Source organism: Amblyomma americanum, chromosome 3, assembly GCF_052857255.1.
Source record: "Amblyomma americanum isolate KBUSLIRL-KWMA chromosome 3, ASM5285725v1, whole genome shotgun sequence".
Taxonomy (NCBI): domain Eukaryota; kingdom Metazoa; phylum Arthropoda; class Arachnida; order Ixodida; family Ixodidae; genus Amblyomma; species Amblyomma americanum.
This window is the reverse complement of record NC_135499.1, coordinates 102,006,927-102,029,156: the sequence shown is the minus strand read 5'-3', so window position 1 is coordinate 102,029,156 and position 22,230 is coordinate 102,006,927. Positions and strand designations below refer to the sequence as shown.

Here is a 22,230-nt window from a genome sequence, read left to right as displayed (position 1 = left end):
TGTGTTTTGCCCCGATTCATCTTGCTCCTTCTTGTTGCATAGTTAGAGGGAACAGCGCAAAATGACGAGGACGAACACTAAAGCTATGAGGACAGGCCCGAACTACCGTATTGAATTCTTGCTGTACGCTTGGCAAACGTTTGATAAGGCTAATGATGGGTGGTGTTTTGATATGAAAGTTGCTTTGTGTGCTGTTAATAGTTTTCTGGTGTCACGTGGATCCTGGCATGCATTTAAAAACCTGCTCGACGCTATCAGTGAATTTTTTACAGTTGGGCGCCTGTCCTGTAAGCTTCTGTGTTCGTCCTCGTCTTTTCGCGCTGCTGCCTCTAGCCATGGGTATGCTTAACCTGCCACTTGTGTGGCTGGCGCTACTATGTGCATTCTAATCGAGGCGAGTCTGTACATGCAAGCGAAGAGGGAGTGGACTCTCGAACCCTTTATTGTACATTTCACCGTCGTAGCTGACCTTGCTGCACCCTTAAGAATCTGAAGGCAAGACGAGTACTACGACCTCCATTCTGCCTCGCTACAGTACTGAAGTTTGATGCAAATTGTCATCCATTGAATAATGAAGTCTTAATGCATGGCAACGCACTTGCCAGGGACGACAGATGGCAATTCTAGGCCTCAAAGAGGTCTTTCACCGCACCACATGAGTATTACAGGACGCCATGCAAGAAAGCCAGGCGTCCTTATTTTATATTTTTTATTCCCTCGTGTAAAGCCCTCAAGGTCCCTTGAGGTATCTATAATAAAAAACGATTTCAGACCAGCGTCATCCTCATGCTTCTCTAGATAGTGCCGCAAATGCACGAACATCAGCTCTTGAAGGAAACTCCCCGTAATGTGTTTCGATGTAATAAGCACACTAGCATTCCGTTTTATCTCACACGAAGCGGTGCATAGAGCGAGCAATCAGCAAGCTCAACTGCACAGCGGAATTTACTGAGAACCACAAGCAGCTTTATCTGTGCTCTTTCGCCAAATATGACGTGTGTCACGCAGCTGTTTGCTCAACTGCTCTTGAGTACGCTTAGCTCTTTTTACCTGGAGTAGAGTGGCGACATTTTAGAGACCTCTACCTCCCTCTCAATCTGCTGGCAGGTGGGCGTAAGAGCGTATCCATGCTGAATTTATGGAAACACTCAACAATGTCGGCGATCCAGTAAGATATTTCATAGGATGTTTTATAACCTTCAGTTTTCTCCCCCGTACTGACAGCAGACTAACAGTCCAAATCTGAACCGCGCTTTTTTGAGAATCTTGTGACAGTTGTAGACTTTTCGACAGCTATCGATGTTATAACTACAGGTGACTAGGGGAGTTTTTAAGTTTGACGCATCTCACTTGTTATACCAGTCAATCTCGCATCTGGCAGTGCCAGCCTAAAGGCTGCTAAAGAGCACTGTATATACATTCACCCTGCTTAAGAGACATGAACACATTTTGAGGCTACCATGCTTTGAGAAAATGGCTGTTTGGTCTCCCAGACCTTACCCAATGATCTACGGATCTATTTTACAAGCCTTAAACGCTGAAAGTGTTCTGAAAAACAAAGATCGACGTTTGAAAAAAACAAGACGAACATGGCTGACACGTGGCAGTGGCTTCGTTGTCACCTTTTTTCTCAGGCTGCACATGCAGCTGGGCTGAAAGACCCCTGCAAGTGTGTTCGTATTAAAGACGTCCACGAGTGTATGCGGGTGCTCTGAGGCTGCAGCCCGCTATTCAATAAACTCAGAAAATGCTTCCCGCTAGTGCTCTAGATTCATGAAGTGAAAAAAAAGATCCATATTTCACTGATGCTCCAGTGAATATTCAAGGAACTTTGATGATTGAGCTCATCAGAAACACAGGGTGTCGCTTCACATCAGCGTAGTGTGCAAAAGCGAACGAATACATAGGCACTAAATTGGATTCGCCACACAATTTTTAGCTTGCAGTCCAGACATACAGCACGAAGAACGACCGCAGACTTAGCTAAACTATAAAATGTATTAATTTCTTTGCTTTTCTTATAGCTGTGTGGTCATCCAAAGACGTCCATCGCGTGTACGACTGCACGAAAACCACGCTCTTTTGCGGAGGAGGACCAAACCAGTAAAATGAAATTGGAAAAACAAACCAGTCAAAGCAGCACTTCATCTGCGGTCGTTCTTAGTCTTGGCCATTTGTATTCTTGGTAAAGCTACTAAATAATTTTCTATCATGAAGCACAAACTAACCCTTTCCAGTCCCGCACAATCTGTCATCACAATGCAACGGTTACTGTTACAGTTCGCCTTGAAGTCCTGTAAAGAAATTTAGATGAGGCTTGCTCAAGATTGTACTTCATTTTAAGAAATTAGAGTAGAAATTTTGATGCACAATAAGCGCTAAATAAAATGATCAAATATTTTATATTTCTTCAGGTCTGTCTGCGTTACGGGCAACTTTATTATGGAGCAAACAGACCGCAGTGCCTAGTGTAAAATGAATTCCTCACGCGGCTTCATTTGGCAGGAATTTTCTAGAGCTCACTAATGTGATTCATTACAATAAGAATTCGTTATAGCAAGTGAAGGGACATTTGTAAACCTCCTCGACGTAATGCGAGTCCAGTGAGAAGAAGTAACTCATAACTGCCCCTTTATACGTACGGTTTTCCAAATCTGATGCGACGCCATTTAAGGTTTATGTGCGCCTGTATTAAATGAGTAAAAATTAACGCCTCCGTGTAAAATTGATAATGAAGTGATAAACTAAAAACTAACAATCTATCCTTAACTGTAAACTTCATCATCCCTTTCAAAACAATAATGTCGATCCTCTCGCCAATCTATGAGAGTATCTCGAGTGCACAATAGGCCTTTCCAATTTCATTTCTACACACCCAGCTGAGGACCGGTTTCCTTGATGGAATTTCATGCTAATTTTAAGAAAGTATCTCTCATATCCTCGAAGCACAGCAACGACAGCTTAATGCTGTAAGGTTGCTTCTCAAAAACACTAGAAACCTCGTAATAACGTAGTGACGTTTGTATCTAATTTATGCAGAAAAAAATTACTCAAAAGCCTAATGTTAGAAGTACAAACACTAATACTGCAGTATGAAACATTTTCAGCAGCCAAAAAAGTAATCAGACAAAGAAGTCTTCTTGAAGTAATGATTACATAAAGAAATAAAATGAAAACTCATGTTCACAGCGATGGTATTCTCTTTGGCTAACTGTGAGCGAAATAGCAATTTGCGCATAGGCTTTAGACAAGCTAGTGAATGGAATGACCGCTTGCAGACGGGACACTAGTGCGACTTGTTTTCTCATACGAATACGAAAATCTCTACAATTGCGCATCGCAGAATGCATAATAAGAAGCGAAGTTGATCATTCAGTCAATTCAGTTTGAAAGGCCACCCTTTATCTTCTTTTAACTCAGTAGCATATACGTTGCTATGCAAACAACGGACAATAGGTGCTTGATTATACACAATTAGTTTGCAGCCTACACAGGGGAATGCAATTGTCTTGGTGCTTGATATTGGCATTCACGTTTGGTAACAGATAGGAGGAAATACATTTTTTCAGGTGAGGGGCACAGGTGGCGAGGATCTGAGGACGTAAGAAAGTAAAGTATCTCAAAAATTGCCGCAATGACTGCTCTTCAACAGCTGCACTTTCTTGCATCATATGCCACCTCTTTGGGAGAGGGGATTGCTGCAGCTGAAAGACACTCCAGGTTTACTCTGCCAACCACACTACTATCCAAGAAAAAGCATCTATAGCTCCTGAAAGAAGTTCTTATTGACAACTCTAGCACCGTGCACCCACCAACAAATATACCAGGAGCACAGCCTTCTCACTGGGCTGAACGCTTTCACGAGGGTTCTAACTCCGCTTCGCCTATACGGCATTAAACGAAGCTTGTGTACATGGTTGTTCTGCCAAGTTAGGGCGAACTCATAAACATCGAAAAATCAAGCAAGTTAAGGAGAATAACACGACAAGGCCTGCAGAAATGAGCCCTGGGGAAAACTGTCTCTGCAGTTTTTTCTATAAATTGCATAGTTATTCGCGCGCTGAGCATAAACGAAATCACAAATGCATTTTTTTCAATGGGGTAATATAATATTACGCCATATATTTTTTATTCAGTATCCAGAATTTTCTGGAGAGTTTGCGTATTTGGCCTTCATTCAGGCTCAATTTCAGAAAGAAGCATTGCTCGGATACTTCAGGTTGAACTGTCACCATTCTGTGCACCAGATTTTTCACGAAGAGCTCAAAAGATGAGCTTACGCGTTCTCCTGATGTGCCAAAACTTGGTTATGAATACATCAATAAATAAAACGAAAGCCTAATTGAAATTTTTAGAGTGATACTCGGCATTCGTTAATCTGCGCCTTGCCGTTTTTTTTCTGCTATATATGTTTATTTTTTTCTCTGCAATTTGTCTAACTTGGTCCCAGGAACATTTCTTGTCTTCCTGGCTTGTTTTTATCTCATGCAACGAATGTGTCATCGCCGCCACAGTTATAGATTGTGTTCTGTTCAAGCAAATCTATCAACGTGAATAAATTCGTCTCTTTTATAATGTATGTAGAAAACGCCTTATTTGATATTTTTGTCAACATTTTCTTCGGTATATCAACTTTCTGAAGCATTAACAACATGTTGCCTAATGCCGACGCTTAGTAATAACAGCTTTTCTATGAGACTCTTGCGCAAGTCTCGCCATAATTAACGGTGAGCAGTCGAACATATCTGTAAAATCCGCGCACATTTTTCAATTCTGATGTGATATGGTATCAGCACTTAACGTGCCGTTATTTCACACGAGCCATGAAAGACTCTGAAGTGGAGGACCCCGAACTAGTTCGGCTGCTTGAGGTTGTGTCGCCTGCACTGGCGGTAGAGAGCACACAGGTCGTTTCCTCGCCGATATACGCTCGGCATTCAATCACGTGAATTTAATTTCAGAAAGAGAGGTTAACACGTAAGCAAATTATATGTTCTGAAAAATTTCTTGCGGCATGGACTAATTCAGAAAGCGTGTGGAAAACTATTTTATTTAAAAGAATTTGTTTCTGGGCTCCAGTAGTTTATTAGACTCAAGCGACAATGTCTTATACCTTGAATTTTGTATACGTGGCAATTCCGTCATGCAGAATCGTTTGTGCATGCTAAGTACAACTTACAAGATAAAAATTGATGATGGCTTAGCTCTGTTAGGCCAGGATATACGTAGCGAAAGCGCGGCAACATATGGTTCGGAAGAGTTAGTATATGAAAGGCGCGCATTGACTACGTGCGCCTTTATTGATGATTAAACCTTCAGAAGTCATGTCGGAGTAAGCATGCAAAGCATGCTTAGATTTTCCTTTTCATCACCATTCCCATGCAGTAAAGAAAAAAATGGTGGTGGTTTAGCTGTGGTTAAACCTCGAGTGACGCGACAGCTACAACTGGCCGTGTGGAACTTGCTCAGTTGAATTGCAAAGTCACTCTTTCGCCGCTCTGTTTCGATGGGTGCTCCTTCTTCATCTTCGTCCTACTTGACACGGCGCATGCGCACAGCTCTGGCAGCTCGGTTTCGCCTGCGTGCCGCGACGCCGGCAGCTGTTGTTGTTGTTGTTAGCCTATCAAAAGATGGCACATACCCACACTGGGGGATCGGCCAAGAATCGGGTGGCTATTCACCTGAACGCAGTCAACAAAAAAGGAAAAGCACGTGGGAGCGCAACACCGGTGAATTTTTCGTCATGAACAGAAAAATGAATGAGAGTTTTGATTTTAAAATTTTGAGAATAATAATAAACAGAGGGATTAAATAATAATGATTAAGTCAAAATGTAATAATTGATAGAAAAGAAAATTTTGGAACACTTAGCAAGGGAGTCGGTGAGATTCTATCAGGAAATTTAGAACAGCGGTACAGACAGATATGTGGCTGAACCCAAATGTGGTGGCGCCAAATGATAGCAAGAGCGGGCTGCTCAAACTAAGGCTGTAGCTGCACATATTCGCTGGGTGCTCCTTCTTCATCTTCGTCCTACTTGGCACGGCGCATGCGCACAGCTGTGGCAGCTCGGTTTCGCCTGCGTGCCGCGACGCCGGCAGCTGCAGCTACTCCGCACCACGTGGCTGGTCCCGTGACCAACCAGGTGACGAACCACGTGATCAGCCACGGCGCCACGCCGCCGGCAGCCGCTCCGCACCACGTGACAGCATCGTCGCGCAGCCACAGGGTGGCGGCACCGCCACGCTGAAGGATTGAAATGCTACCGTAATGTAGCTGTTGCTACAAACAAGCCGTCGTGGCAGAGTGGTAGCGTCTCCGCGTCCAGCGTCAAAGGCCCTGGTTCCATTCCCTGCCTCGACACAGGGTTCTTTTTTTATTTAGTCAGTGTGCACGGGTTTCAGTGGCTCATGCCTCCGACCACGTGGTTGGTCACGTGGTGCGGAGCAGCTGCCGGCGGCGCGGCGCCGTGGCTGGTCACGTGACCAGTCACGTGGTGCGGTGCGACCATAATGGGGCTGCTAGCACGGCGAAACTGCGAGTTTAGGGCCATTGTAGCTTTCGCTACAATACATTTGATGACCTGAGGCGCCAGGCCAGCCAGGATTGAATACCGTAGAACACACGCAGTGTCCCGAACTTTTTGTTTTTAAACTGGCAGAAGTCAACAGCTTCGAGGTATTAACCATACCTTTCTGTATCTTAAACAAAACGGCTATCATGTACTTGACCCGCCGCGGTGGCTCAGTGGTTAGGGCGCTCGGCTACTGATCCGGAGTTCCCGGGTTGGAACCCGACCGCGGCGGCTGCGTTTTTATGGAGGAAAAACGCTAAGGCGCCCGTGTGCTGTGCGATGTCAGTGCACGTTAAAGATCTCCAGGTGGTCGAAATTATTCCGGAGCCCTCCACTACGGCACTTCTCTCTTCTTCTTTCACTCCCTCCTTTATCCCTTCCGTTACGGCGTGGTTCAGGTGTCCAACGATATATGAGAAAGATACTGCGCCATTTCCTTTCCCCAAAAATCAAATATTATTATTTGGATCTCCAAATAACGCTTTCGACGTTTGCTCTCGGGTTGAGGAGCGCTGCGTTGTGTTTCACAAGTCGACTCCGTCGCATGCAATCTGTCTATGTCTAATTGCTCAGATTTAACCACTGGGTTTTGGAGCAATCTTCATTTTAGAACTCATACAGCTTGCTCATATTCCTAACATGATTGGTTCGGTTTGGGTTATGGAGTTTAACATCCGAAAGCAACTCAGGCTATGAGGAACAAAGTAGTGAAGGGCTCCAGACATATCGAACACCTGCGGTTTTTTAACGTGCACTGACATCGCACAGTACACGGGCCTCAAGAATTTTGCCTCCATCGAAATTCGACCATCATGGCTAGGATCGAACCAGTGCCTTTCACGACAGCAGCCGAGCGCCATAACTACTGAACCATTACGGCGGCCCTCGTAACATGTCTGTTGGCTCGGTCACTCACATCGCTTACATGGGAATACAACAAGTTCTCGTTCATGCACACTCTTAATTTTCCTAGCGCCAAGCAAATTTGAGTGGAATAGTGGCACAAGTCCTCTCTCACAATAGCGAAGTTGCGGGTAGATTTTCTCGCTGTTACCGCAACTGTTTCTTGTGCACGCGCTAGGATTAACCTCGTCATGAAGCACTACATTTAAGTATTCATCCCAATCGAAATGAGGCATCATGCTGCTACGCTTTGCGCATTGATTTTGTTCGTGAATAGCTTCATATTTTCTCCACTACGACCTAGAAAAGGTTCTAAATGCCGCAAGCAAGAATTTACTCGAGTTGTGCCCAGCCTTGCGCATGGCTTTCTATGGTGCCTGTAAACAATGCCAACACGATGAAAGTTGTTTTCAGACTTTGGAGTGTTGATGTTCAGACGAATATGTGAACAAAGCGCAAACAATATTAAAAATATAATATTGTCGCCTTCAGTAATAATAATAATAATTGGTTTTTGGGGAAAGGAAATGGCGCAGTGTCTGTCTCATATATCTTTGGACACCTGAACCGCGCCGTAAGGGAAGGGATAAAGGAGGGAATGAAAGAAAAGAAGAATAGGTGCCGTAGTGGAGGGCTCCGGAATAAATTCGACCACCTGGGGATCTTTAACGTGCACTGACATCGCACAGCACACGGGCGCCTTAGCGTTTTTCCTCCATAAAAACGCAGCCGCCGCGGTCGGGTTCGAACCCGGGAACTCCGGATCAGTAGTCGAGCGCCCTAACCACTGAGCCACCGCGGCGGGGCTATCGCCTTCGGTAGTATTTGGTTTTCTTCATAGTTTTGTAGTTTACAGCCCTATATATCGGTATCTTTATGATACCTAAGCTCACTTCCGTAGTTTAAGAGATATGTTTGCGTTGAACACAATGGTTGCTCTATAGCAATTGTGTCTTCAGGTAAACACATGAAAAAAAGACAAATTTTGCTTCCCGTGACTGGCCTCAGCAAAGTTTAGAAAATACACTTCACCTTTGAAACAGACAAAGATGTAAACGCGCCTGCTAAGCCCGCTAGTTTCAGTTTTAATATTTTCAACCAGCTGATGCTGAAATATTTGAGTTTGTTCACTTCAATGTCGGCCAAAAATAGTACTGCGCGTAAAGGTGAGACTCTGCCTCTTCTTGGGTCAATAAAATGTTCAAATTAAAAAAAAATGTGCAAAAACAATTGCTCATTCATTCATTCAAGTCATTAGGCAACAAACAGAAACTACCAAGTAAATTGAAGAGGTCGACCAGAACCTTGCGAATTATCTTACGTGAAACCGCCCTATTGCGAACATGGTGCCCGCGATAATTCACCCTTCGAAGTTGCTCCTGGAAATCTATTGCTGTGGAAGGCTAGCAGATTATATAAAATAATTTATTTGCCTTGAGAAGGTTCCGAAGGGCATCAGAATACGCATTCCTCAGTACAGAGGGCTCGAGGTAGGACTTCCGCAGCAGGACTATTGCATAGAAAGCTATCCCAATGACATAAAAACTTGTTGCTGGATGTGCACAGAAATGCAGACATAGAACAGGTAGTTTCTGTGTTGTTCTTTAACATTTCAGCAATGCGCTGATCCCAGCCTAGCAATGAACAGTGCACCGTAAGATGAAGTTCTATAGCACGCTTGTAGTTGTGTTGGTGCTATGAATGCGAGAACTATGTATTATGTCCGCAGTGGGCGGACATGGTGTCGCCAAGTTGTCAATGTAACCACGCGCTTTTTAGGCGGACTTTAACAAATATTACCCCCGCACCCTGCGGGGTCAAGCCTGCTAGATTAAATTCACCGCAAATGAAATGCCCTTAATGAGATGGCTTCACCGCAGTGAAACGTTGTAGCTAAAGGTGTGGGTAAGTCGGACCGGCAACTACGCGCAAAACGCTCTAGTCGGCGGGGCCAGTTTCCTGTGGTGTGTGGAGTTTACAGTCCCAGAAGATTAGATAGGCCAGCCGCCGCGGTGGCTCAGTGGTTATGACACTCGGCTGCTGACGCGAAAGACGCGGGTTCGATCACGGCTGCGCCGGTTGAATTTCTATGGAGGTGAAATTCTAGAGGCCAGAGTACTGTGAGATGTCAGTGCCTGTTAAAGAACCCCGGGTGGTCGAAATTTTCGAATCCATTCACTAGAGCGTCTCTCATAGCCTGAGTTACTTTGGGGCGTTAAACCCCCTTAAACAATAAACCAAAGCATTAGACGGGCTGCGACACTCGCCTTTGTAGATGTTCGCGTATCGAGGTCAAGCCGCCGCTGTTAATTGAAATTAGCGGACATCGCACCGTTCATGCCGTGTTTTCAACCCGATTCATTCCCTGTCCTGGGGCTCAGCAATCATTTACCTCAACAATGGAGCCACCATGGCTTGTTGTAAGCCACGCAGAAAACCAATGATCTTCCTTTCTAATATATCTGGTTCTCAAAAAATAATTCACGCACTCCATATATATGCACACTGTTCATGCATATCGGCAAAAAGACTGAGTCCAAGCTTCGTGTAGAACAAAATGTAACCTTGTCCCTCCTAACATCAGCGTATTTGCAGTACTGTACTTCAGCCTTTCAAAATTAAGAAAGAATTGTGGGGACTATTAGGCTCCACTTTAAGGGTAAGACGCGATAGTGTTATTGGTCCCGTACAGTTTCTTTTGGACACGCGGACATGGACGTTGTCTGCATATTGCGTGAAAGGCCATACCAAATACATACCGCGTGTTTCAAACAAGATGCTCTCCAATATTTAAAAATAGGGTTTTAAAGTCAGTAGAGCGTTTTTTTAAGCATAGCAGTGTCAGCGGTATAGCCCATCAAATACAGATAACTCGTGCTAACTAGTAGGCTCCTTAACTAATGTTGAATAGTTAACATTTTAGCTATTACTGTTAGTCGCCTTATCTACTGAAAGGCGTGTAGGCATCCGTAAGTCATATCCGCACTAATCTTTAGACTTCAAAAAGCATGGAGTTACCCTCTGTGCAGTGGTCTAGCAAATTTTGCCCACATCGCGCTAATATACATGCGCTGTCGAGAAGGCTGAAGGCAACCCAACTTCTTCAAAGCACGTAACTCTTTGAAATAGCCAAAATTTGTTGCGTCACAGGGCCGAGAAGAAATGCCGTTTCTCGCATTCTGAAAGCATATATGAACATTGGTTATGGTTAGCCTCTTAAAAATTAGAGACTAACAATAATAGTTAACAACTTAACTATTAAACTATTAAGCATTTGTTAACCTGCCTAATACTAGGACATCACAGTTGTATTCAGAAGCGCTGTTCCACTGACAATGCTATGCCGAAAAAAGCGCAATTCTAACTTATCCTATTTTTAAATATTGTACAGCACCTTAGATAAAACACCCGCTATAATCCATCGCACGAGCGACCCTGCGTTGCCTACAGGTAGTCTGTCTGACAGGTAACCGAAGTGTCGTGGGCTGAATTCTCTAGCGATTATGCAATTTTTTTTTTCGTGCTGCGTTTTTATGGAGGCAAAACGCTAAGGCGCCCGTGTGCTGTGCGATGTCAGTGCACGTTAAAGATCCCCAGGTGGTCGAAATTATTCTGGAGCCCTCCACTACGGCACCTCTTTCTTAATTTCTTCTTTCACTCCATCATTTACCCTTCCCTTACGGAGCGGTTCCGGTGTCCAACGATATATGAGACAGATACTGCGCCATTTCCTTTCCCCAAAAACCAATTATTATTATTATTTAAAATACACTTACTTTATATACTTGCTTTTACCAATGATATTTGAGTAAACCGACCTTTTAATTATAAGTTTTTAAATATTTTAAACACTTCTCATTCCACTGTCGCACCTGTGACGTCACGACGCTCTCCAGCAATCCAGCCTTTCCGCACTCACCGACAACGACGACTACGTCTGGTTCTGCGCTGAACGAGACTTAACGCTGTCGCGTTAAATATACATTAGGAAAATGCTACAACACGACACTTCTGATATCAGAGTATAGCATGAATTGGTCTGAGTGACTTTATTCGCAACAACAATTGATGAAACTTTCTACCGGCGTCTTTTACTTCGTTCGTAGCTTCGTGCCCTCGGCTATGAGTCGCTCACCGGCTGCGGCGATCTTATCGCACAGAGCCTTGATGGAGTCAGTATTGATTTCAAGGTCGTCGGCGACATACGTGGACATCATTTGGCCGAAGATCTTCGCCATTACCTCGAGAGCCTTCTCCCTGGCCTTTTCCTTCGCGGTGTCGGTGACTTGCTTGATCGTGGACTTGAGGTCACTGACAACGTCTTTTGTGGCATTGCTGATCTTCTCTCCGGCCTTCCTGACGGCGTCTTTTGTCTTTTGCCACAAGAGTTTGAAAAAGTACTCTCCTGGAGGAAAAAATGGCGAGAAGCTTTAGTTCCCTTCATGTGCGCACTGCATTCATGGTCACGATGCTTCAAAAAGGTATCCGCGATACCAATACCCGACACCCTCAAAAATTGCATACCAATGCCTATATGAAGGTACCTAACGAAAATTGATTTTCCATAGAGATAACCGATATTGTATCGTCTATAATTCAATACACCGCTGCAATTGCCTTCATTAGCAAAGCTGGTAATATGATTGGCTAAGTTAAAAAATTTCTCCATCGTTTTTGAAATTTTTGGTCTATTTGATAAAACGCACTGTATTTGAAAGTGTTTTAACGAAACTGGTCGCAAGCATTTCTTTTAGCTTCACTCTCGGCACTGCTGGTTTCGTTCAAACTTAAGTATTGGAATGAAGCCATAGCTACGTTGAAACGGTGAATTCTTTGTGCAGCCTCACAAAATCTTTTTTCAAAGTGCGTGTTCTACATTCGGACTGTTCTCTGAGCACTTGCTGCGTACGAATAAACTTGAAACTCTTTTCCATGTTTTAGTTTCATTAGATTTCGTTGTTTTATTTGTTACTGTAGTATTTACTGGTTACATAACCATTCTCTTTGCTAAAAGGAAGAAGTTCTGTGCGCTTTGGAAAGCCGAATAGTTCTTTCCCCAGAACTATGTTCAACGTTGGAAGTTGAACATTCTTCACTAAGGACTATAGAAAGAAAACAACAAAAATAAAAATGAACAGGCTAATCACTTTTTGAGGGCAGAATATACCTAGCTAATTATTTATTTTTGGTTGTTTCTTTTACTTAACGGTAGTAAGTGACAGCATTTCCTGACATCACCCGTCCGAAAGAGCCCCGCGATGCAGCCGTGTCTTAAGCTAATTAACGTAAAAAAATCTCTCTACACGAGTACGCGAGCACGTCGTCGTGTTGCATTTTAAAAAGGTGCAAGCATCCTCGAGGTACGCCCCTTGAGAACTACGGCTTGTTGTAACGTTAGTCCTCCAAACGAAAGGAATGCGTCAAGTGATGGATTTGGCGCTGCCGACGTTCATTACCCCATTGGCCCAAGAATGAGAGAGAGCGTGATATTTATCGCCCTTACGAAGTGAACAAAAAAGGTTTTATAAGCACCTCAACATGACGGCAATTCTTCCATTACTATTGGCAAAACCGCCGTGGCTTGAAATAACGGTGAAGGGATGCTGTTTTTATTGTAACACTAGGCCTGTCTCTTCGTCGCTTTTGTCGCCTAGAACGCTGAAGCGCAACATACCAGGTGTTTCAGGAGAGCCTTCCACTGATTTTTTAACACAGAGCTTTGAGGTGAAGAGAATCTTTTAGTGGCGTGGTAATATCAGTGTTGGCGGACGTCAGAAAACAAGGTAATCTTGTTAACTATTACAGGTATAGGCAGATTGCAATTAGAGATTTGTAGCAGACCATGAGTAAAATTTACATCACTCTTCAGAATTTTAAACAGAGAATATCCTTGCCACTGTGCCTCAGCTAATTTGAGCTCTTTTCATGCCATTCGAAACTGACGCGCCTGTGGTGAGCGCAAAACGATGTCCGTCAAATCTCGTCACTCTGCGGCCCACCCACCAGATGAAAAAGTGCGCCCAGCCCTCGCCGGGGCAGCGAGATAGTCACATGGAATCTGGACGACAGAGTGACGTGATTTGACGGACGCCTCTCTACACTTTTCGAATGGCAGGAGCAATGGCCCAAATTTTTTGAAGCTACAGCAGCAAAGGTATATCTATATTCGTAATTTTTAAGACTTACACAGCTAATACTAAAGGCCGGCCAGAATCTCTAATTTCTTTCAAAGTATTGCATGTATAATAGCTGAAGAGTTAACTATCAGAGGTTATGTCGTTCGCCAGCACATGTATTGCTTTGGCACAGAAAAACTTCTCTTTATCCTATATATCATATTTTCTTTAAATTAGTGGCGCCCTTCCCTGACACAGCTGGTATATGTCGACTGGCCAGGCCAGTGGCATTGGCATACTCGCTTTCAAATCCTTCCCATCTTTCAGTGCGCTACCGCTTTAGTGAGCTCCGGTACGCCAATGTAGGCTCAAAATCTTCGGCACACTTGTTTTTTTCTGTATGGAGTGCTTCTGAAGTAGGCCATGCTCGAAGAATGTTTTTGCTATAGCTATACTCCAATACTTTCATTTCTCGCAAGCGGTACCTGATACCGATATAAGAAACGCAACGAAAGAAAAAATCAAAGATGCGGGCATCTTCTGTACTGCCCATGTCTGGCACTCCAGTTGTAATCATTATCAGTCATCAACCTAACAGATTTATAGAAAGGTTAGTTTTTAAGCGCAGCCCACGACTAATGAAGGCATCTGCATGGCGAAATATGATAAGGAGCTGCATAAAATTGCTTAAATTAACATGCTAATCTTGATTCAAACATGACAAAAAAATTTAATTTAATGCATTCGGATTTTGGCACTGCACTAGTGATTTTGTTCACTGGAGGCCATTTTCGCTCAATTTTGCTGATGGCAGCAGACGCAGCCATCAAAATGTCAGAATAGCAGGTGTGGTTCTTTTGCAGATTTCGTTATGCCCATGAAGCAGCCTCAGTAAGGGCTACAATAAGTGATAGGCACAAAAAAGGGTTCCCTCACCTCGATTGACTCTTCAGAAAGCTGCTGCGCGACCTCCCGGAGAATAAGACCGGTCTGAATGGCTTGCTCAGCGATACGCTGTGTTTCAACCTCCAGAGTCTCTTCGAACTTCAGGTGGGTTTCCTCAGGAAGCAGGTATGCAGAACCTGCAAAGTGTGAGACGGGGATGCTTTTTCATCATTCTTCTGCAGTCCTGAGGCCACATGCGAGTCGGTGATCAGACATACTGGTTCATCGCACAATCACTTAATGCACCATTTTCGTTCGATGCGCTGCGCGAAGGTTTATCCCAACATCTCAGGAAAAATTAACACCTCGTGAAACACTGCTTCTTTGCCAATGAGTTCAGTAGGTACAGTTATATGCACGCTCAGCCCATGAACCTTTCTTTTTGGACACAAATACGAACAAGCAATATTGAGGTAATCACAAGGGTAGGTTGCTGAACCTGCGATATAATATTTTACGTATACTTTAACGAAACGAGAAATTAAAAATTATGTGTTTTTAACTGTGATTTCATCTTCTGAGATGATTTTGTCAAGTTGTTTTTGTACTCACATGTCGTTGCTACAATGCCGGTGATCACGAGAACAGCCACGATTTGCTTCATTGTGCCTGCAAGAAACACTGTGACGTAAGGTTTATTCCAAAAACAGCAAAAATCACCAAGCCTTACATTTCGGTAACAAAAACCTTCCTACAGCTGGAACGAAGTTTTAGCACAGGCATTAAATATTTCTTTGCTCTCTGTAACGCTGGTAGCCTCCACAAAAGTTAAGTGCAAGGCCTTGTTTTCCTGGTGCCAATGCTTACAAAAAGGCAGCCTCATATAAAACCTTAATGCAAGTATATAATATATGTGTGTGAAATACGAGGTTTGGTCTAATTTAGATCTTCGGCAATTTCATCGCATTGAAATATTGCTTCTTTGATCGGATTTGATGAAATGATGAAATTTCAGTGCTATACTTACCTTCAGAAGTAGTATGGACCTACTCAACCAGGCAATCTCCAGTCCCTCACTGCAGTGCCTTGTTCCAGCCGCAGCGGCTTTTTATCTGTGATCAAGAAGCACTTAAACCCTGCGGAGCTTACGCCTAGCGACGAGATAAAACGATAAAAAAGCTATCTAATGAAAGATGGCCATCTTTTAGTTCTGTACTCTTCAGTGGTGAAAGGGCCCTAAAAGGAACGCGCCAGCAACAAGACCTAAGTACAGCTCACTTCTGCTATCAGCGAGAATGTTTGCACACCGAATCCTCCCCTTTACTGTCACTTCGTTTCGCTCAAACGAGAAGCACGTACTGAGCAATTGCGTTCATAATAAGCGCATTGGCCTTCACATTCCGCTTCTGCATAGTAAGCATTTTAAGGCACAGGTCAAGGAGCAGCTTATACCCTTATTGTAATAATACAAGAAGAAACGCCCAGTCATATCTGAATAATGCATGGGACCGAGTAAGTTCTCACCGCATTTTGAAACCTATTTTTTTCTGACAACTACCGGGCATTGATTGCCAGTCAGTATGTATTTATTTTCGACACAGCTAAGCCTTGGCGAATGAGCGCACATTCGATTAAGGTACTGCATTAGTTTAAAATGACTGGTTTTCAGAACAATAACATGAATTACAAATGCAATTCCTTATTTGAAAGTGTGCTCGTTCATCAAGATTTAGCTGTGAGGAAATAATGTCGAGGAAATTTCAAACTGGGGTGTTTCGAAACACTCAGCTGCATTTTAAATGATGTCCAGAAGTCTTTAATCCTAGATGTACGCACTGCAATAGCATTACAAATATAGTTCACATGGTTTAGACCTGCTCTTCTTATAACGACCGCACAGAAATGTACCATCCTGGGAGCCCTTTTTACTAAACCACGAAGATGAAGAACAACGCAAAGTCATCGGTCGCTCCCTTACCGTCGACGAGTCCCAAAGGATTCCGGGTGATGGTTAGGGAAATGAATGGGGGTTTAGGCTAAAGCATTCTCCCCCGTCACTTTTGACTCGTGCGAATAAAAGTTGTTCCTCTCTCTCTGGTTTTCAGAGTACTTTCGGGAGTAAACCACATTGCTCTTGCGCCCCATAGCGACCGCAGCAACCATTTCGAAACATTTAGAATGGAATGCGCTCTGCAAAAGGTCAGACGCATTGCTTCACTCTAACTGTTTGCAAGCCCACACGTAAGCGCATGACACGTCTCCATCTCCGGGAAGACTTAACTACAAGGTTTAGTGTCTTAGTTAACCGTGCATGGTGATCAAATGCATCTCAATTTAAACGGGTGGTGTTTTGCGCGGCATCTCAATTTAAACCGCGCACGACCATATCCGGGTTTAAACTTCATTACTCCAACGCAAAACTTTTTCCCAAACCACTCTGTGTCACTTCGTAAAGCATGCGGGATTTGTCAGTTCTACAGTGTGATCTGTAGAAGTATCGAGAAGTGTCTTGGATTTTCAATTGGCTGGAAAAACATGAAGCGAATGTTGCTTCATTTGTTGTGAAGCCACATGCTGCAAGACTTGAAGCGCCCTTTACAGATAAGCACATACGCAGTTTTGGAAAGCATATCTGACCTTGAGACCGGTGTCCTACCTTATGAGGAACTATCCTTTTGTGACTAGGATAACAAAATAATCTTTGTTCTCTATCTACATGGATTCTGCAAGCGCAGCGCATTTTACCTGCGAGCAAGTTATACAGCAATAAAAAAAATTTAACCCTTTCGCACAAGCTATTATGTCCGCATATGGAAAGAGCGTGGTAACGGTAGTGTAAGGCGTGCGCGAGAATTGTGGCGACAAGAGTGCTCTAATCGCTGATAGAAGCGCTGCTGTAGGTTCCCCTTAAGCAGCATGGTTATCGTCGATGTCGTATACAGAGAATAAAACCGTATATTAGGAAGAACATACGTGAGTGATGGAGCTAAGAGTGGGACAAAAAACACGCCAGCAAGTAATTCTTAAAGTTCGTAAGTTCTAAATTATAAAATAAAGACTATAGCTCCACGTATTGGGTTAAGCATGCAAAACGATCACCGCACACACTTCAACTTCTATAATGGTACCGACTTCCGCAATTAATCTTTACTCTTTAGAGAGGTGAGAATACTAAGATGCGAATTTTGCTTCCCACAAGTTAACTAAACGAGTTATTCTGCGAACTCTTTTTTGGTGTTTTAATTCTATTCGACAGTGTCGGCTTCGCAGTCATGTGCGAGAAACTCTGGGCGTATCGATTTCACGTGCCTTTTCTTAATAAATTATTCAAAAGTGTATTTCAAGCATTTAGCCAGTAGCATCTCAACAAAATACGAATTGGTACATTTGCCGTTATTGCAGCCGCTCTTTAATTTGTATGTACACCACCTTCCTTGTGTAATAATTAAATGTTTAAACGTCGGTTCGCTTATGGTGGGTAATAGCGTATAGACGTCTAGGATTTCAATCGGCAGATGAACCGCTATGCCTGAAAAGCAGGACTATTGTGTGGCCGGCCAACTTTAATAGTTAACGTCAAAGCCTACCCATTTTTTTTTCTCTCGTTGGTCTGCACGTGATTGCAACAGTTGGATACATGAAGTATATTTTAATGCTGAGATTTCTTACAAAGTACGATTGACCCTTAAGTGCTATCTAACCCTCGTTGTTGCATTCTTGCATTGGGTATTATTAACTGCTTCTTGCAACTTAACGCGAGAAGATGAATCGTAAATTATTTAGCTTAATCGAATTAGCCTCACATGATTCGGTGCCACTTCAATTGTTTCAAAGGCCGCCGCAGTGGCTCACTGGTTATGGCATTCGGCTGCTGACCCGAAAGACGCGTGTCCGATCCTGGCCGCGGCCTTTGAATTTCGATGGAGGTGAAATTCTAGAGGCCTGTGTACTGTGCGATGTAAGTCGACGTTAAAAAACCTCAGGTGGTTGAAATTTTCGGAGCCCTTCACTATGGCGTCACTCATAGCCTGAGCCGCTTTGGGACGTTAATCTCCCATATACAGTAAGCCATTAAATATTCAATTGTTTCACGTGTTTCCAATCAAACATTGACACCTTACTAAAATATGTTATTAAAAATAAACTTGCCCCAGGGTGTTTTCCTCTTTCAAACTTTATTGCTTTCTAATTTCCGCAACCTGTGGCCTTCACTTTTAGTACATATATCGTTTTGGTGCACAGACTTCAGTCAGCAGCACATTAAGAAGATATATTTCTGCAGGCCATTGATGCACCTACAACTATAATGATGTATAAAGATGTAATACCTATAAAGAGAAAGTGGGTAAAAACCCTCACAAGTTATAATATATATATAGTGCTCTGTAAGATCCAGTGACCTAGCACACTGGGTATAAAGTAACACCTGTCATCCAAGATTGAAATTGCAGTTATAATGAAGGCCAAATAAAGTTTTTCTCAGTAAATTTTGTTATGGGTTAGAGATAAGAAAAGATAATTAATATTTCCTTTTTCGTCTTTTCATATTAGACAAGGTGAGTGTTTTTGTCCAGATCCAGATATCAACAATAAAGTATGACCAATTTCTTCATTCAGATGTCCCTTTATTTGGGTTAAACGTTTAAGTGTTTTACGTGGGTATATGTTTAATTACACAAACTTCGTGGGAGGTCCGTTACATTCACGTCTAATGTCAAGAGGTACCCTTTAGTTATATTTACACCGTATTCTTTGTTTTCATAACTCATGATATCTGAACTATTTGTGGTTATTTAAGCAGTTTCTTCTTACTGCATCACTTCTTGGTGTTCCTTGAGTGTTGCAGTGGTGTTTCGGGAACACATCGTGAGCGACCAGATTGTAAGTTCCATTCCAGGTTTCGCCTTCTCTATCGGGCGATGCCAGGGAAGTCGTTTGAGGCTTGCGAAGACCGAGAACGTTTCTTCGTTATTATTACGCTTGCAATAAAATACTACTGCTATCTTCACGTGAAGCCTAATTGTTCATCTTATACACACCCAGAATTCGATTAAACAGAAGTTTCTATTATCAGTTGATCATAACACTTCTTCTGGTGAAGTTCCATTTTTTTTTTCACCTAATTGACAAGGCACCCATCACGCTAAAGGCTGCTTCGATACATTGTCTTCTTTCAATTTTTTTCTTCCGTGGCATCGCTCAGCGCTGTACGGTTCTTTTTTATGCTGCCGCAGCCTGTGCGCAGTTTTCCCCACCATATGATGCCTGCCTGCCATTACAGGCCTGAGTGGCAACAGAGAGAAGTACTTCCTCAGACTCATTGTTCGGCGGTGTATCGCAGCGATAAAGCGGAGCGACATCGTAGCTATTGTAACAGAACAATAGGCATAACTTATCTCCCATGAGTTCATGCCAGCCCGCTTCTGGGTACTGCCAACGATGCTCCCGTCCGGCGCGCCGGCATCAGGTATCCTCGTCCGCGGCGAGCGATTCATTGACCGCAAGCCCAGCTCTGCACTAAGACGTGGTGCCGTATTTAAGCACGCCGCTATTTCTCATCTTCACTACCGGCTGTCATGGGGCGTACGCTACACGGTACACTATTAAAATTGTGGCTTGCCCCCCAAAACATGAAAGTCGGATGATTAATGTTGCAGCGGAAGCACGATGCAATTAAGTGAACTAATCCAGCCGATTGGGACCAGTAGAAAACAAGGAAAACAGGAAACCTGGTGACCAGCACAATGTTTTACAAGTGGCCGCATGTCTCACGTGAAACGTAGCTATTTGGTTATGTATCCCGTTTAATGCGTATAGCGCCATGGTTTATGCAACGCGCTCACAGATGCACTGGATTCTGTCGTCGTTAAACGCTCTGTCGAAAACCATGCTGATTAATTTTTAGAGCTCTATTTTCATTTAAGATGAGCCATGATGCTTGTGTATATGTTTTAAAGTTTCACAAGTAATACTGTGAGCTATATCGGTCGGCAGTTAGGCTCAATATCCCGCGGCCCAGACACGTAAACTGGGATACGCATGCCAATTTCTACTCATCGGGTAGACGGCCAGTGGTGAACGATTTCCTATACAAAATACATAGAAAAGGCGCCAGTGACCGTGTGCTTATTTTCGAAAGACCGGCAAAAATGTTCTCAGGCCCTCCAGCTTTCGACGAGTCTAAGCGCACAATGAGAGTTGAGATGCCTCTTTCGCCGATTTCTATAAGTCATTATACCTGCGTTTAAATGACTGTCATTTGAATTAAAGGGACAGGCTCAGCCGTGGCACAGCTGTGTGAATTAAACCATGGTTAGTTTTTACTGCTTCTGGATGTTGGAGCCCATGATGGAACAAATTTATTGCGGAAGTCTGAAAGCTTGTTTTCGAACAACAGCCATTGATCATTTAAAGTGTAACTTTCTGATAATGCTGACAAATGCGGGAAGGCTCCAAGCCTAATTCTATATCGCGTGCATTTGATCTCCTATAATCAAACAGTTTTCGCTTGATATGCGTCTCAATTTTTTTTGTACGCAATTTGCATCTCCCAAAATACTATTTCATGTTAACTTATAGCTGGCACGACAATGGTGGACCTAACCTAAGTTCGTTATTTGTTATACTAAATCAAAGATGTTATCGTTTCATGTCTGTCCTCTGTGTAACCATTTCTGTTGTTTAAAACTCATTTATGGTGATTTACAGTTCTTTTTCTTCACTAGACCGAGCAGTAGGTATCGCTTATACGGTACATGCAAGCTCTGGAAGAATAAAATCGCCACTATTAATAAGGCAGTCTGTTTGAATTCATTCTATTGTTTGAAAAGATCAGAACATCGCATTCAAGGCACTTCCAGGAGGTCTATAAAATGACTGCACTGCAGGAATAAAGAGCGTTCAGCACTTTGCATATATGAACACGTTTCTAAATCCGGCAGCATCTAAAAAACAAATCTCTGTATTTTAAAGGTAATGAGGTGCCTTTTTTATACTCATATTATGACTGCCTAAATAAAAGCTGAATGCAAATTTTGGTTTTGCTTGTCGTCAATGAGCGGCACCTTTATTACACTAAAGCTTTGCGGAAAAGTGACACAAAATGGCTGTTACCAATTTTCCAAGTGCAGCTAGCCGTTACCCTTACGACCCTCATTAGGCCTGTTTCTTTAGGTGCAAGAGAAATCCTTCTACAAATGATATCCATTGAGCACACTATTATTTCATTTCTGGCCACCATACCGCAGGAAATTTTCAAAGTTCCCTCTTTACCGGACTCTCTTCAGCCTCTATGTACGTTTGCCTTTTTTTGAAGTCCGCATACCAGAGATTATTTATTCTTCACTCCAATTATTGCTTCAAAAAATTCATGCACCGTCGTACAGCTGTTGGATGCCAAGTACTTAACAAGGGTTTATATGAGAGCTACCAAAGGAGACGTAAAGCGGCATTTTCTCGATTGCAAAACTGCGAACCTAAAACTGGCAGTGATGACTTCAAGTGAACTCGTGCACAAAAACCTTTCCCAGAACGAAGTCAGTGCAGCTTATGTGATTTGTTTACAGTACCCTTCTTAGCGGAAATGTTGGCATCATCAAAGGAGAAGTAAAACCAGGGAAATCATGAGGGAACTATTTCTTCTTCATTGATATAAATATGCACACTCCTAATACATGCAGCGATTTTTATTCATTGTTGCAACAACGGGTTATATATTCTGAGTTGTATGTCATATTAAGCAACCAGCCAACA

The 22,230-nt window shown here is 43.1% G+C and overlaps 1 protein-coding gene across 1 annotated transcript; it reads right to left on the bottom strand.

Annotated features, from left to right (window-relative positions):
• Positions 1–11,494: 11,494 nt before the first annotated feature.
• Positions 11,495–15,665, bottom strand: LOC144123935 (uncharacterized). The gene is made up of 5 exons (XM_077656646.1): positions 15,506–15,665; positions 15,091–15,147; positions 14,530–14,675; positions 12,551–12,579; positions 11,495–11,905 (listed from the first exon to the last, which is right to left on the bottom strand). Exons 2-5 carry the CDS (start codon positions 15,140–15,142, stop codon positions 11,569–11,571), a joined length of 564 nt encoding a protein of 187 aa, XP_077512772.1. The 5' UTR covers positions 15,143–15,147; positions 15,506–15,665; the 3' UTR covers positions 11,495–11,568.
• Between the last annotated feature and the right edge of the window lie 6,565 nt (positions 15,666–22,230).

Excerpts from the sequence above, each read along its gene's own strand:
- LOC144123935 (XM_077656646.1), bottom strand. The coding sequence starts at position 15,142 with ATGAAGCAAATCGTGGCTGTTCTCGTGATCACCGGCATTGTAGCAACG. Across the intron at positions 14,676-15,090 it reads CGGCATTGTAGCAACGACAT|GTTCTGCATACCTGCTTCCT; the intron begins GTGAGTACAAAA and ends CACACTTTGCAG. Across the intron at positions 12,580-14,529 it reads TTTCTGAAGAGTCAATCGAG|TCCTTAGTGAAGAATGTTCA; the intron begins GTGAGGGAACCC and ends TTCTTTCTATAG.